The sequence below is a fragment of the Uloborus diversus genome, chromosome 3, assembly GCF_026930045.1.
Source record: "Uloborus diversus isolate 005 chromosome 3, Udiv.v.3.1, whole genome shotgun sequence".
NCBI classification, from domain to species: domain Eukaryota; kingdom Metazoa; phylum Arthropoda; class Arachnida; order Araneae; family Uloboridae; genus Uloborus; species Uloborus diversus.
This window is the reverse complement of record NC_072733.1, coordinates 168,518,608-168,535,782: the sequence shown is the minus strand read 5'-3', so window position 1 is coordinate 168,535,782 and position 17,175 is coordinate 168,518,608. Positions and strand designations below refer to the sequence as shown.

Here is a 17,175-nt window from a genome sequence, read left to right as displayed (position 1 = left end):
TAGTACGATGGATACAGGACATCCAGGGGAAGACATTCCGCCCTGCCTCATCCCTCTCCTGCTCCCGCCCTGCCCTTACGTCATCCAAAGATAAAATCATAAAAAATAATCAATTGTCACCCGCTGCTGCGACATTGAGCCACCGCAGAAAGCGAGAGAAGGTTGACAAGCGACACGAGCAGGGGGCAGAGCCTCCTAGTAGAAATAAGAATTGCAGATCTTCTTTCGGAGTTTCAATTCGAAGCAAGAAAAGGTCCTATGCATGAAAATATCCGAAAAAAAAGACAAAGAAAAGAACCCTTTACCCCTCCCTTTTGTCAGATATTTTTTCATTACTCGCTTCAAATAAGCTCTTTTTTCCTTTTTCTTTCTCTATTTCTTTATTTCATTGCAAAGTTCGTTCTTTGTACCTCGAAGCACAGACTTGTAATTCTAATTTCTATCTTTGCAATTTTAACGTTGTTATTTGTATGTTACTTATCTTAAATAGGTAAGCATTTTATTTGTAACGAACAGCTCAAAAGCGAAGGAAAAATATGAGATGTAAATAAATAGTAGCATAAAACTATATAAGGCATATCGTTCAAAATATACACATATTGCATATTTTTTAAATTAGTCTTTGCATTTCATAATTGTCCTGTGTGCATCCACTTTTTTTATTTTAATATGTACTATAGCAAAATTGGTAATCAAGTAGTTGTTTTGAAGGAACTTGAAGTTTCTGTGTCAATCATATGCTTTAACCCTTTACAACCTGACGGGACTCAAACGTACCCATAAAAAAATGCCTAAACTTTCAGTAATTAGGACTTTTTTATGTACTAATAATCTCACCTTTAATTTATCTCTCACCTCCCATTTATTTTAATTAAACAAATTAATGAAGCGTTTCTAACGCATAAAGATATGTGAAAAAAAGTTTCTTCCTTCTTTTTTTTTTTTTTTACAAAATTACAAAATATAAAGAAATTTGGGTCAAAAAGAGTTGATATTTCGCTGTCATCGCTAGAGCGATATATATATATATAATTGGTGATTGCTAGAACTTATGCAAATAATGTATTTGAGGCACACAGTTTGAATAAATATTGAAAACATGCGTACAAAGGTTACTAGGAATTCTTTCTTCAATGAACTAACGCGATCATGTCATTTCATGTAAAAGGAAACACGGGAAATGGGAAACAAACTCGATTCCTACGCTTGTGGCAATTTTTAAAACTAAACTGTTGGTGAGTGAAGACTAGGTAACATATGAAAAAAAAAAAGAGAGAGTTCAATCGTGTTTGAAAGCAGTTGTGTGGACATCATCATTGATAGAAGATGAAAATGTGAAAGTTTAGTGATCTCGCATTTTCCCCTTCGCATTTTCCCCTCCAGCAAGTCTGCAAATGCGAAGTAACTGGTTTCAAGTAGTTTTACTTGTCACGTGAAAGGTTAAACTAAAAACATCTATTTATGAATTTCACCTTTGCTATTTTTGATGTGACATTTAGGTGCTTTCCATCACCCTATAAATACTGTATCCTGGGTTAAATAGAAACTAAGTTTTTCATTCTTTCTACTTTTTAGGCGATTAAATTTGATGTAAATTACATTTGTGTGTATTTTATACAAATTCAGCACACAACTTAACTTTAAAAAAAAAATTTCTTTTAACTGATTTTAGATTACATTTGGAAGATTTAGCAGGTCGCATGCGACCTATGGACCACAGATTGAGTATTGTTGGTGTAGAACTTTTTAAGCTTCTTTTCTGATTGTGTATAGTGCGATTCACAGGGAAACGGTCATTTTGGTGCATGATATTTGGAGCTTATTTCGTATGAATTTAGTATCCTGAGTTCAAATATGACATCAGTTTTTGCGCAGGGGTTCAAATTTTTAAGATACAACATTGAAATACATGTGACATGGGTTTAAGTTACATCCATAGATCAAATAAAAAACTAAACACGGAACTTTCATTCCTATTGTAATACACAAATAAATCAGAGGTCAATTACCAAACAGCCCAATTAGGCTATTTGACATGGGTCTCCGATTTTTAAGAGCCCCAAGAAGACTGAAGTTGTAGTAGTCTGTTGTTTAAGAAAATTAAGGTTTTCTCCTTCACTTATTTACCTTGTTATAGGTGTACAAGTGTGGGATGCTCTGTCTCTCAAGTAATTTAATGAGTGGTTCAACACCTCAACACACCTGGTTCTCCATTAAGGCTTACGCTTAAAAGGTTTGACTGCAGAAGACCCCCGAAAAATGTTTGTTTAGGGTCACCCACTATATTCATTGCTCCCTGAAAATATTATATAAAGATCCAACTTGTCACACATCACGCGTAGCCCATATATGCAAAGCAAAAACTTACAAGTTGACCTTAACTCGTTGAAGCGTTGTTACTAAACTTGCCAGACGTCCATATAGTGAATTTTCCTGTACGTAATTGGACTTCAGACTGACAATATGGCAAATATGCTGGAAGCAATCTTTGTTTCAGAAGCCTACACTGTTATAACCAGAGGTGCCATATAGGAGCGAATTTCCGCCTTAGGGTGCAAAGACGGAACCACAGGGAGACATGGAGGATAGGAAATATTGTTCCGATATCTTTTTGCACCTCAGTGGATGAAAGAAGGCAATGAAAAGCCATCAGCTCACGCTGTAACCAATAGTTGAATCTTTTCCCTTCGAAAAGGTGCCCCGCTCGTACATGCGCTGTGCGTTCCGGTATAAGTTCAGTTTAGCCACTTTAATGGCGGACGACGATGCTGCAACAAAGTTGTTGGTACATTAAATTTTCACATTGAATAGACAACGAAACTGGATTAAAATTCAACATTTCTGTAACAAACCTTCAAAAACTTGCGTAAGTACAGGCTTTTAATCATGGTGTAACATTTAAGGCTTCCCAACAGGCTTTTAGTGTTTTCAGAGTTGTGTTTCAACAAAGTAAACTGAGTATTACTTATTGTTTATAGTTAACCGTTTTAACATAGTGATGTATGGCTTTTTCTATCATGTGTAATAATATATGGTGTTACTTGTTTGTCGCGACAGCGGCCTCGCGGATTTTCCCCAAAAATGTTTATTGTTAGCAATACGAAATAAATATTAAGTAACCGGGATGAAAATGCAATGATTTAACTAACTGCTACAGCAGATACTCGAAATGTCTTTATCTTCTCAATAAAATAGTTGCGTAGACGTAGCAAAGGAAGAAAAAAAAACGCTTTGAAAAGAAATCTCTGTGTTTTATGCCATGACTCATTACGTGAAAATATTTCGTTGGTGTTATTTCAAAAAAAGAATGCAGTGTCTAGACGCGTTTATTATTTTTTTCTTTCTAATTTCTGTTTCCAATGCTTTTTATTATGTAGGTTTCTAAAAATTTGTTTTTATTTTTAATGTCAAATAAGTTCTTATTTAAAAAAGAAAAAAAAGGGCTTTCTTTAGATTACTTATGTTCAAATGTCGAACCATATATACGTATCTGTATGTTACTCTTGATTAAAATATCTTGAACGTTTATGAAAAGCCTGCAATTTATGAAACGATTTGATTTTTCCGTGATTGTAATATAACTAAATATTTTTGGCTGTGCCTGTAAATTATCCATAAATGCCTACACTCTTATTTTTTTGGTACCATACTGAAGTAAATGTCAATATTATTTAAAACTACTGAACAATCCAAGGGTTACAACTCGAATAGAGGAATTGAAGTCATGAACTCTTCTTAATTATGTTGGAAAGTCTGAAATGTGATCAAAAGCCTTAAATGACAAGTTTTAATCCAAAATCAATTCAACGTGAAAAACGTACCAAGACATTGTATATCATAAACCCAAACAATAAACACAATAATATTCAAAAAACGCACACAATACGGGGGAGGGGGGAAAAGAATCTACTGTAGAAATCAGTAAGGGTGCCATTTATCTCTCCGAAGGTTCCTTTTTTTCACTCCCGCTGTCTGTCTTTTAAAAGGTGCCTATTTTTCACCCTTGTAAAAGGTGCGATTTCGGCTCCGTATTGGGTGTCGCTGGTGAACAAGCGTTTCCCCCCTGAAAGGTGCCAAACGCAACCTGTAGTTTTAACAGTGTATACTTGCTTTAGATGTGCACAAAATGGAGTTAAAACTGCATATCGTCTCATCAGAGCAATAGGAGGATATCTTACTGCTGTTTCTGGGATTAGATGTCTTACTGTTGCTCTGAGGCAACGATATGTTGAGTAAAACCGCATCATTTATTTGAAAATGTAGAGCAGATAGAGAAAAACTAATTTCGTATTTTGATTCTGAACCTCAAACATAGATAAAATCCATTCTCAAACTCTAGGCACCAAAGAAAAAACTTTTTTTTGTTCCCCTGTGTTATTTACCTACATCAACCTCATGGGCAAATAAATGTGGTCATTTAACCCCTTAGTTTCTGGAATAAAAAGAAACCAAACTTCATTCGCCAACAAACAGTCATTAAGTCAAAATTTTCATAATTCAGTTACTCTCAAAGAGCGTAATCTTGGACACAATAGACAAAATTCAATGCCTCAAACTCAATTCAAGGGAAAAAGCAAAAGTTGAAACTTTGAAATTCCTTTTCAGTTCATTCCGGAAAAAACACTTTATAATTACTTTGTGACATGATCTACTGTAAGTATATTCAAGTTTAATAAAATATATAAAATAATGATATTTTTAGTTTTATCTTAATGTCTTTTATCTAATAAAAAAGTATCAAACGCAAACAAGGACATAAAGATTTCAAATTGCGCAAAATATTTTCTAACAGGTCCACTATAAAAAATGAAAAGTTTATTATTTTTTTTCAAATAATAAAAATCAACAGAAAAAATAGCAGAATAAAGCAGCAATAAAACATATAACACGGCGGTGTTGCAGGAAAAATGTTTTCAATGCAAAATATGTCAGTTTTGCGTATGAAATTTTTTTTTTCCCTTTTGTTGGATGTCTTTTTGTCCACTAAAATCATCTTTTTTAGTGAAAAATATTTATTTTGCTTTGCATCAATAAACCAGGGGGGACCGACTAAGGGAGGAGGGGGGATATGTCGCAGACTGAATCCTAAAAAAATTTTAGGGGAGTGTTTTATGGGAAATGTTCTTACTTTTGGGGTGGGGGTGGGGGAGGAGGCTCTTACTCTTGGATTGTCTTCCTGGTGCGGGGGGCATCTCTGGATAAGCTCTTATCCAGAGATGTCCTTATCTCGCAGTTTACCTTGTAATCCAGAAGCAATCCAGTCTGTTACGTTTATTGCTATTTTGTTCTACGAACGATGAATTTAGTTTTTAGTAGAATAATTTTTTCGTGGAAGTTTTAGTTCAAGTAGTTTATCTGTCGACGTGATATTAGAGCTGTAAACTATTTTGCTAATACCAGGAGATATATTTCTCGCGGCTAGTTTCAAATGTCTATGGGATCTGATTAAAATAACCTAACATTTCATTGCATTTTCTGTCGTCATTTCAGTAGCTTTAGAACCTGTGCCCCGCTCAAACGTACTATTGAGATACTTGAACACGCATGTTCTATTGAATACTGTCCCACACCCGAGATCTCAATTAAACAAATGAAAAGGTTAATTAGCATCAAAACTATGAGATCCAAATTATCTAAGTATTTTAGTACTACTACTTCGTGAGCAAGGAATGTTTACTGTGCCTAGCGATTTACATATTTTGAAACGAATCTTTATCACCATGAATCAACAAAACATGTTTTGTATATAAAGAAAATAGCTTCAGTACTTATGCACCAAAAGACCAGTTTGAGCAATGGGCATCAATATAAATTAAAAACAAGTAATTTGTAACAGCATATCCCATTTACGTTCATATTTTTTAAAGCTTTCAGTCAAAAATGGTTCTAACCAGCAGAATCGAGAAAACATTCAATTTCACAAATAGTACTCAAGCTAATTTCTAATTAAAAAGCGATTCAATTGGTTAAAAGTGCTTATGAATTATGAAGAAAAACAACTCAATCATGCAATTCATTAAGGGTACTATAAAGACTACAAAGTAATACAAAAATTATAGAATATTATCCGAAGTTCTAAAAAACTGAAAACACCGTTTTAGTGTTTTAGTACACAATTTTTAAAACTCACCAACAACGATCAAATATGATGCCACGTATGGGTTAGCAATTGGAAGCACACTGGTATTTTTTGACGAGACTACTTCATCATCTATAGTCCCATTCTCATCAACTTCTGATGTTTCAATTAAAGCAGACATTTCTTCAAACGCAAAATCAAATTAATCTATACTTGCAACATTTCTCAATCCGCAATGCTTATGAAGATATGTGTCAAGATGTGTTACATTTTTATTTTTTTCATTTTAATCAGTCGTTTGTGATTCATCCATACGCAGGGACTTAAATTACGTGTGCTTTTTTACATTTGAATTTTAATTGCATTCGTATTGTTGCATTAAATTATAAACGCATATTCAATACGTTCAGTTTTCTGGTTTCTGAAACCAATTCCATGGCTCTTTCGAACTAAACTCGAAGAAGATTTGAGAAAATTAGTCCAACGTCTCCATATTCAATATGTTTTATATTACTACAGTATTGATGATGCTATTGGACAGACGAGAAACTATTGTTATACCACCAATCAATTTCATTGGGTGTTAAGAGCGTCTGAAGAAAACTTGTATCATTTGCTTCGCCTTACAAAGGACATCACACTGCTGTCACTAGCAGACATTTTCGCAGTTGGATGCAAATCTGAGAATTCATGGTTTCCAGCTTTCGTACACTTCATTAAATTCATAACGACTGAACTGCAAAGTATAAAGTCTGCTTTTTACCCATATATAAATGCCGCATTTCAGTATTCAGAGACATTCGTCGTTACATCAACACAGCTAGAAAGGTTATATAATTTCATTTTATCTCGTCTTGAAAAAAAAAAAAATAATAATAATAATAAAGATTCGTACAAAATTTTGCTCGTCTTTTAAATTTCTAACTGACTGAAAACGTAGGGGTTGGGGTATAATTAAATACAGAAAGAATATTAATTGCAAAGTTTCGAAAATTCTGACTTCCTTTCAACAGTAGTTTTAACTTCTGCACGAAAGAAAAGCTTATTTTCTCATCTTTCCTTTTTTTACCTAGGTATGCCAAATTAAACGTTTTGGAACACAAGTTTTTATAGTGATATGATATCGGGGGCTGAGTAAAGGAAACTAGAGCGGTTTGGCCTGCTTCGTACAAAAATATTTTAATATTTTTTGGGACCGTTAGAAAATTTGTGAATTGACATTTTTCGTTCTCGTATAATGTCTGACGACATTTTACAGTCCTATTTTTTGTTTGAATTTTTTATTACTCCTTTTATTAGTGATTTTTCAAGAGTCCAAAATGGGTCAAAGCTTCCACTTGAAGGAGGTTTGAACTTTCAGCACTTGAAGGAGGTTTGAACCATCATAAGGGAGGTTTCGCCCACACCCACAGAGATAAAAGTTGTAAAATTATGTTGAAACAATTACATGTCTATAAATATGCTATTACAAGGCACCAGAAGTGCCTTAGTACAGCTAAAGAAATACCATAAGGTGTTAAATGAATTTAATTTAAGTCAGTAGAGTTATTTGCAATGACATACCCAAATTTCATTTTCAAAGCAACTCTTTCTGTGCCTCTACTGATCATTGGATGATAGAGCATACTGACATTTGTTTTGGACACTGTTGCAACATTAAAGAAACGTAAAGTAACAACGTTTTGCATTGAAAAAGACGTTCCCTGAAACGCCGAAAAATATGTCTGCAGTAATCTGCGCTTTTTAGACGTTGTTACTTTAAGTTACTTTACTGTTCAGCACAAAGGTATTTATTTATCTTACTGTTGCAACATATTTTCAGAACAAATAAAACTGAAACTACGTGCATCAGATCTTCAAAGAAAATTTATGGTCATTTACTTTCATGGAGAAACCAGTATAATGTAAGGAATTCGATTTGGTTGAAAATTTTACAAAAAATCTCCAATTTCAATGATACAGTCGTTAAATGTATCGGAAATTACCACCTTCAACACTTGAGAAGGTGTTTTTTTTTTTAAGTTCAGATTCTCTATCTGAAGACAAATATAATTTTCACTCTTTTGTTTGTTTCCTGGCCTTCTTTAATGTCTTGGAGATTTTACTTTATCTCAGTGTTTCCAGATTGGGGGAAATTTCCCCATTTTGGGGAAATCTGGTGCTCTCTGTGGAAATTTTGGGGAATTGAGTTTTGAGGGGAATTCTTTGTGGAAAAATTTTTTCCTTGGGGAAAACCTGGGGGGAAAAAATCTCAGGAAAAAAGATTTTTTTTTCGTATTTAAATTCGCGTCAAGAAATAGTGGGAACATTGTATCAAACAGCGTTGGGTTAGCTTTGCTCAACTTTATGGAATTCGCATTTCGTGGAATATTATGCAATGGGATTCGCATTAATGTTCTGCGTGAGTAACTAGTTGATACGTGAAACAGGTAAAAATAAGTGTGGTGAAGAGCGTTCTTGGATAAATATATATAAAAATCATAGTTTAAATATACATACAGAAGAAGAGTAGTAAATGCGAGTAGAAAAAAAATATTTGGTTATTTCTTATATCTCGGTCAGGCGCTTGTATTTATGACTAGTGGCTCTCGCACGGCTTTGCCCCTAGTAGAAAATTAAAAGGTCTTTTGGTCCCCCTGTACATTTACAAATAATGCATGATGAATTTCTCGCCAATTGGCTTGCCCACGTTACGGTTCCACGTTATGATAACTTGGTAATTTCTCGTCCATCTTATGATAATTTTGCTCGGGAAAATGTTCTTAAAATTGAAATAGGAAAAGAACATAATCAAACTTTCAAAAAATCGCTTAAAGGTGCACACCCTCATGCTACAAACTAATTTCATGAAAATCAGCCGAACGGTCTTGGCGCTATATGCGCGTTAGAGATCCTGACAGACAGAAAGAGATCCGGACAGAGAGATATCCAGACAGAGAGACTTTCAGCTATATTATTAGTAAAGATAAAGAAAGATAAAGAAGACAAAAAAAAAAAAAAAAGCGAAAATGTGAAGAAAAAAAAGTTGGGGAATTTTATAAGAAAATTTTGATACCTGGGGAAAAAATTTTTTTCAAGAGACAAAAATATTAGAGGAAGTCGATTTATTTTATGAAAATATTAGTGGAAAAATAATTTTTGGATTTGGGGAATTTTGGTAGCAAACATCACTTTTGGGAGAAAAGTTGGAAGGGAATTGGGGAAATCTGGATTTGACAATCTGGAAACACTGCTTCATCTTTCCCATATTTCCGACTTCAGCTTTTATAGGGGTATCGGTCAAATACCTTGATTTCATTCCTTTTACACCATCTTTCTTTTCTACGACTTTATTTTATTGATTTTCACATTATAAAATGAAAGGTGTATTTACTTACAGTGAAATAAAGAACAACTAATAATTGAAGAAAGTAAAGATAAGGTGAATATCTTGACAAGTTTGCTAACAAATTAGAAAAGCAAATTTCAGCTGTGTTGAGTTAGATTAGAATAATGCATAAACAGGAAGTTCTTCAAATACATGTCTATATTATATCGAGTGACTTCGATTGCAAGTTAAGCATAAAAAATCTCTTTCATTTGAATTAAATTAGATTTCTTTTTAAAACTAATTAAATGATGTAAAGGTGCAATTTAAAGTTGTTACGCAATCAAATGAAACTAAATGGGAAGGTTTAACCTGGATCAATCCTCTCGTAATTGATCTGGGTTAAACCTGCTTTAGTAGCCATTTTAGCAAAAAAAAAAAAATAAATAATAATAATAATAACAACAATAAACAAATTAAAATAAAAGGTGAAAGTAAAAATTAAGCAGCCAGTCGTTTAGCATATTTATCCGCTAAGTACGCAACTAAATAACTTACCTCTGTCTATGTATACTTTTTTTAAAAAAATGTAATGGGTGCTAAAAGTGCAAAAAAACTGGCTACCATTTTTTGTGACTTTGGTAGCCGGTGACTGCTACTCACAATTCCTAGTCTTGAACTTTAATGATAACCAAATCAGATTTCATCAAAAATTAGCTCTAAAGCATTTTCTGAAACAGTATCACAAACAAGCAACCAGGGCCGATCCTAGCAGGTGTGCATAGTGTGCACCGCACACGGGCGGCCAAAGTAAGGGGCGGCCGCAGGCCGCATCATATAGTTCTTTTAATCAAGCAAAATTCCTCAAGAATTTCTCACAAGGTAACATAATAAGTCGAATAAATGTGCAGAATTTTAAATTTTCATTTATCAAAGTAAATGCCAATTTTTCAACAGCATAGCATATTAAGAAAAATGGAATGTTTAGAGCACATTGTGTTGCCAGATTATCCGTTAATATCAACTCTTTACAAACATGCTTCATTTGGTTGCAAAATTTGTGACAGAACTGGTAATCAGTCATGGATACAGGGGAGGGGCAATGCCGAAAATCCCCCCCCTCCCCCCGCCTGCCGTAGCATGAAAGGGTGCTTTCTAAGTCACTAATGCTTCACCCAGCCTCCCACGTTTTTATTGACCCTAAACAATGAAGACATATTTTGTGTTAAAAAAAAATATGCTGATAGGATGCTCTCGCAAGTATTTCAAACAACAAATTCTGTGTTCAGCAGTCGTGGATGCGTGGAGACTGGAGAGGAGAGACAATGGAAAATTGCGACTCCTCTGAGAGCCAAACATATATAATCAACGAACTAAAATTTTCAATTTTACCCCTTTACAGCAATTTTTTCTAACTAAAATCACGAATGAACTGCCCGGTTTCAGATCAGGTAGGAGGACCGGGCCTTTGCACCGGTTTACAATTTTTAAGTGTGGCTCCAAAACGAGGATTCAAAAAGATGCCTTGACAACACTAAAGAAGGCTTCAAACTGCGTTTTTAGGACTTTAATTTCGGAAAATTTCACTGGTTGAACCACCGATTTTAAGGATCCAATTGAGTCTCTTATTCACCCTTTCTTCCTTAATGTAATCAAACATAGCCTAAAAATGATGGCTCCAAAATGTCTTTTTTGGATACAGCTCTCTCTAACGTCATCAAAAATTGCTCAATGGCATTTTTAGAATTTCTTTTTCGAAACGTTTGCGGTAGAGGGCTCTGAAATCCATTGCTTAACATTACTACCAAAGATGGTCTGAATTACCGTCTCTAGCGTTCCCCAGTTCCACCCCCTCTCACTTAACGTATTCAAAAACAAACTAAAATTGCGTTTTTCAATCATTAGTTTCGAAGAACTTTGGGGGAAATACCCCGGATCCCCCTTTTCCCCAACGTAATCACTATAGCTCAAAATTTCGTTTTTAGACGGTTCCGTGGAGCCACCAAACCCTTCCTGCCTAAACTAGCCTCAAATTGTCATCAGTTTCAAAAAACAATTCTTGAGGGCACACTGAACCCCCGCTCGCTCTGTGTCCCATCGTTATCAAACAATGCTTAAAATATGATTTTGGGACTTCCATTTCTAAAAAATTTCGGATGCCTTATGTAAATTTTCACGACGCTAGGGCATCCGGCATCCCCCTATCAATCGCAGAGGTGAGGTGGAGAAAAGTCTTTAGTTGCATTTTTTAGATATTAATATCGAAAAATATGCAGAAAGATCCGCTGAAGCTTCCCGGTTTCCTTAACGTCACTAAAGATAGCACAAAATTGAGCTTTTTAGAGCCCCAAAATCCTTCCTTCACAAAAAAAAAACCTAAAATTGATTTTAATTCAGAAAAATATTTCAGTTCGGAATATTTTCCCGTTTCCCCTATCTTGTCCAAATCTAGCCAAAAATGTGTTTTTGAAACAATAGTGCCGATAAATTACCGGAGGAAAAATGCTAGACATCCTAATGTCACCAAAGACAGTCTAAATTTGAGTTTTAAACTTCAATTTTGAAAACTTTCGATAGGAGACGACCGAATCTTCCTCCCTCCAGCAATTTCAACAAAGATAACCCGAAATTGCGTGTTTAAAACTACTCTTTCAGAAAATTTTCGGGAATAGCGCCGATCCTTCCTAAACTAAGGTCACAAAAATAGCTACAATTTGACATCAATTTTGAAAGAATTTTAGGAAAGAACTTGAACATTACTTTCCCCTCAAGTCTCGAAAAATTTCCTAAAATTGCAATTTTTGACGTCAATATTTCTCCATAAACCTTGAATGTTCCTGTTCTTTTGACCTTGCAACCAAACACAACCAAAGATTAATTACAGCTATTTTTCATACGCCAATTTCGTATATTTTCTGAGTGCGATCCCCTTTCCCCCTTCCTCTGATGTCACCAAAGACAGACTATAAAATGCGTTTTTACGACTAGTAAATTTCGGTACCTATCACTTTCTTCAAAGATATAAATTGTACCTAAGGAGTTTCTAACTTTTTACATAAATTCATCCTTCTGTTTTTTTTTTAATTTGAACTTGATACAGAAATTTGAAGAAAGATTTATGTGGGCGTTAAGTATTAGTCAAAACATGTAAATTGCTCTTCAGGGGCGGCACATTAAATCTTTGCACACGGCGGCCGACACCCTAGGATCGGCCGTGCAAGCAACATTTCAATGGATAAAACATCACTTGCTTTATCATGACAAATGTATTAATGTTGTTTTCTCTGTAGAACAAAAATGGAGTATAGATGGTACAGATGAGCTTTCATTCTATTTATGTGACTAGAGGAAAGATTTCAAAAGCATATTCATCCGGCAACAATGTCGATGTTCCCTTGTGGTATGGTGCGCTTTTGGCTATGATGGATATTAGGGTGGGTCGATTTTGACTTTTTTTTGAAATCGAAAACGCCTGTGGTGGGAAAAGTTGTGTATTAGCATCAAATGCTCGCATAAAAATTTTTTTGGAAATCAAGATATATTTAGATCCCCCGTCAGCCCCTTAAAGGGTTGCCAAATATGAAAAAGTTAACATTTTTTTAAAAAAAATCTTATGTATAATATTTTTAATCGCGTGTGGTGGGAAAAGTTGTGTATTGACATCTAATGTTCATTAAAAAAAAAATTTGGTAATTAAAATATATTTATACCTTCTGCCAGGTCCCTGAAGTTTCGCTAAATATGTAAAAATTGACTTTTTTTAAAACTTTTTTTTCATTTCTTATGTTTTTTTTTTAATTCACCTGTGGTGTAAATAGTAAGACCCTTTGTCTGTGAACAAAATAATTATTATATCATATTACATATACCGCCCCTGCCGGGAATCTGAAATTGCGCGTTTTGCCTTTTTTCTTTGCTCCTTCTGCTTAGTTTTAACTGTCAAAGAGACAGATGGTGTGATTCCTCCGAATGTTTATTTTTCTCCTTCTCTGTGATATAATGAAACTATTTAAATCACCCACCCCCAGTCTGAGAAATCGGCCTGTTCTTGGCACTTAGCCAAACATATATGAACCAAATAGAAATCGTAACGAAAAACTCAGAGCAGAAGAATTGGTACAGCGAATGAAGTGTTATCAAGCATATTAGACTATTTAAAAACAACCCAAGTATCTACTGTGGATTTAATTGCAGTAGGATTAGATGGAACAGCAGTCAATACTGGTGTAAAACCTGGTGTAATAAGACTGTTTGAGCTTCATTTAAAAAGGCCGTTGCAGTGGCTCATATGTCAATTGCACGCCAATGAGCTACCTTTACGCTATCTGTTACGGCATCTTGATGGAAGCACTACAGGTCCTTTTACATATGAAGCTTCTTGGCACATGTGAGCAGCTTCCAATTGTCAACTTTAAAAAAATCGCTTTTGATTTGCCAACAGTTGATACAGACAGACTTGGCAGTGACCAAAAATACTTATATCAAATATGTCAAGCAATAAGTTTAGGAAATTGTTCAACATCACTGCGTACCAAATCACCAGGAAAGCTAGCTCATGCTAGGTGGTTTACAACAGCAAACAGAGTACTTCGTTTGTATGTTGGTACAAAAGAGTTATCGCTGGAAATAGGAACTATTGTAGAATACATTATAAGAGTGTATGCAAAAGTTTGGTTTTTGATTAAAACTGAGACTTCATGCACAGCCGGTGCACAGCATCTTTGGGAAGTTATTCACTACTCAAGATATCTTAGCGATGATCTGAAATCGGTAGTTGACCCTGTTATACAAAGAAATGGTTTTTTTTTTTTTTTTTTTTTGGTCATCCAGAAAACCTGCTGATAGCCATGATCAACGGCACACGATCCTCGGTAAGGAAATTAGGCTACAGAACAATCCTGAAGGCCCGAACTCTTACTAATGAAACTGTTCATGATTTTGTCATTCCACCTCTAAATTTTCAAGCAAAAAACTATACGAAATTGATAAATTGGCAAAATTGTGTCGTTACAGACCCTCCACTCACCAAACATATACCCAATGCGGAACTTGAGAAAGTTGCTGAAACGGGGTGACGTTATTGAAAGTGAGTTGTGGAATTTACCATGTCATACACAAGCGGTAGAAAGAGCAGTTAGGTTGGTGGCAGAAGCATCTTTATCTGTTTGTGGAGCAACACGCCATGATGGTTTTATACGTACAACATTGGCTTCCCGAAAATTAATGCCAAAATTTGAGAACAGCAAAGTATAAGGTGTAAACTTCTTTATTACAAAAAACTCAGAGGTGAATTCTTAGTCATTTTCCCCTAATACTTCGGGAAAATGAGCGAAGAGCTGCTGTAAAACTACGACGACAGACTTCTGTTACTTGAATATTTTATACCTGTTTTAATCCTAAAGAATTCTATAGTGTTATTATAGAAAAATAAAGTATAAAAAATGCTTAAATTTTTTTTTAAAGTGTTGGATAAAATTTTTGCTTTAAAACGTCAAGATTATGAAAATATTCCAAATTTCACCGGTTGAGTGGAGATTGATTATTATTATTATTATTATTACTTATGAGTGAAGAACCTTACTAGGCAATCATTTTCACTACCGGTGATTAAAAAAATCAAACATGAGAAATTTAAAAAATAAAAATAAGTGTCAATTTTTACATATTTGGTGACATTTCAACGGACTGATGAGGGATCTAAATATATTTTGATTACCAAAAAAAAAATATATATATGAGCATTAGATGTCAATACACAACTGTTCCCACCACAGGCGTTTTCAATTTCAAAAAAAAGTCAAAATCGACCCACCCTAATGGATATGACTCGCTTTGCTTCCTAAATGGTAGGCAAAGCTCCGAAAATCATAAACTCTTGAGTCCGCATATGTTGCTGGTTGAAAAGCTCCCATGTGGTTAAAAAAAAAACCTTTCAGCAATAGAACTTATTAATACAGTCGAGCTCGCTTATAACGAACTTGAAGTGACCGCGACATTTGCTCGTTATAACAGAGTGCTCGTAAACAACGAGTTTGGAAAAAATCATAAAAATCCATACATATTTACTATATGTTTTTTAATTTTATACCACATATCGAAGAAGTTGGTTGATTTGCTTCCAATTGTATAAGTGGTCTCTTTCTTGTGTCATTGTTTATTGGAGAAAACTCGTGGGCTGAAAAACGAAATTTTAGCCCCTGATTAGGGTAGAAGTTTTGAACAAAAAGACCTTCATCACTTGTTCTCAGGATTTATAACTCATTATTAATTTTCTGTTCCCTTTCAAGATGCCAAAAAGGTTTTTCCGAGAAAGGATTAGCCGAGTTGGCGGGAAGAGTGCAATAGAAGTTTCATGAATTACTTAAGTAATTGCTCGCTTTAAGCGGAGTTTGCTCGTTATATGAGAGTTCTGCTCCCATAGACAAAACGTTGTACCAACCAAATAATTCTGATTTCCTCGTCAAATCTGGGTCCTCGTTAAATCAGGGCTCGTTATAAGCGAGTTCTACTGTACACACCTTGCTGAACTAAAGAACGGTTCACATCTCAGAATGTCAGTTTGACGAGCTGACCAGTATGGCGAACATCTAAAGAACCCTCTCACGTGACAACCAGAAAAATTTTGATCAGTACTATCAATACAAGAGCTCAAACTAGTAACGACTAGACTTGCTACTGACTCGCTCCAAAACCTTCTCTAATCTCGTAATGTCTATGCAGAATCATTTATTTAATATCATCAAATACATTGGAACCACCATGGACTACTTGAAGATACTTGTGAAACATAAATATTTCCTTTTTGTGCACAAACTTTTTCGACATTAGAATTTTGATTTTTTTTTAAAAATAATTTATTGTCTTCCTGTTAGTTAATTGTTTCCATAAAAACATGAATTTTATCTTTTATTGTTTAAATACAATAAAAATATCAAAGCATTCCGCTGTATACAGTCAACCTTCGATAAAGTCCCAAGGGACCTTAGAGTAGTAATACTAAATGGAGGGAGTGATAACAAATGTTTCAGTGCGATAAGCTTGAAACCCAATGTTCAAAGTAAAACTCTAAATTTTGACGAATAGAACTCCAAATTTTGCCGAATAGAACCACAAATTTTTCAGAATGATAAATTTGCCGAACACAACTCCAAATTTTGACGAATGATAATTTTGCTGAATAAACCCCCAATTTTTGCCGAACAGAACTATTATTTTTGCCGAATTATATTTTGCCGAATCGAACTCCAAATTTTGCGGAATAAAACCCTAATTTTTTCCGAATAGAACTCCAAATTTTACCGAATGAGAACTTTCCGAATAGAACTCCAAATATTGCCGAATGACAGTTTTGCTGAACAAAACCTCAAATTTTGCGGAATAATATTTTGTCGAACAGAACTCCAACTTTTGCCGAATGATAATTTTGCCAAATAAAGCCCCAATTTTAGCCGATTAGAACTCCAAATTGTGCCAACTGAAAATTTTGCCGAATAGAACTCCAAATTGTGCCAAATAATATTTTGCCGAATAGAACTCAATTTTTTTTCCGAATAAAACCCCAATTTTTGCTGAATAGAACTCCAAATTTTACCGAATGAAAATTTTGCGGAATAAAACTTCGAATTTTGCTGAAAAGAACTTCAAGTTTCACCGAATGATGATTATTTTTGACGAATAGAACTACAAATTTTGCCGAATAAAATTTCAAACTTTACCGAAAAGAGCTCCAAATTTTGCCGAATGAAATTTTTTGCCGAATAGAACTCCAAAATTTCACTGAATTTCTACA

The 17,175-nt window shown here is 34.5% G+C and overlaps 1 protein-coding gene across 1 annotated transcript in view; it reads right to left on the bottom strand.

Annotated features, from left to right (window-relative positions):
- The window catches only part of LOC129219044 (rhodopsin-like), a 39,289-nt gene extending 33,029 nt beyond the window's left edge, over positions 1-6,260 (bottom strand). Inside the window, exon 1 of the mRNA XM_054853364.1 lies at positions 6,131-6,260. Coding sequence (XP_054709339.1) covers positions 6,131-6,260 — 130 coding nt within the window. The remainder of the gene's footprint in view (positions 1-6,130) is intronic.
- Positions 6,261-17,175: the final 10,915 nt, after the last annotated feature.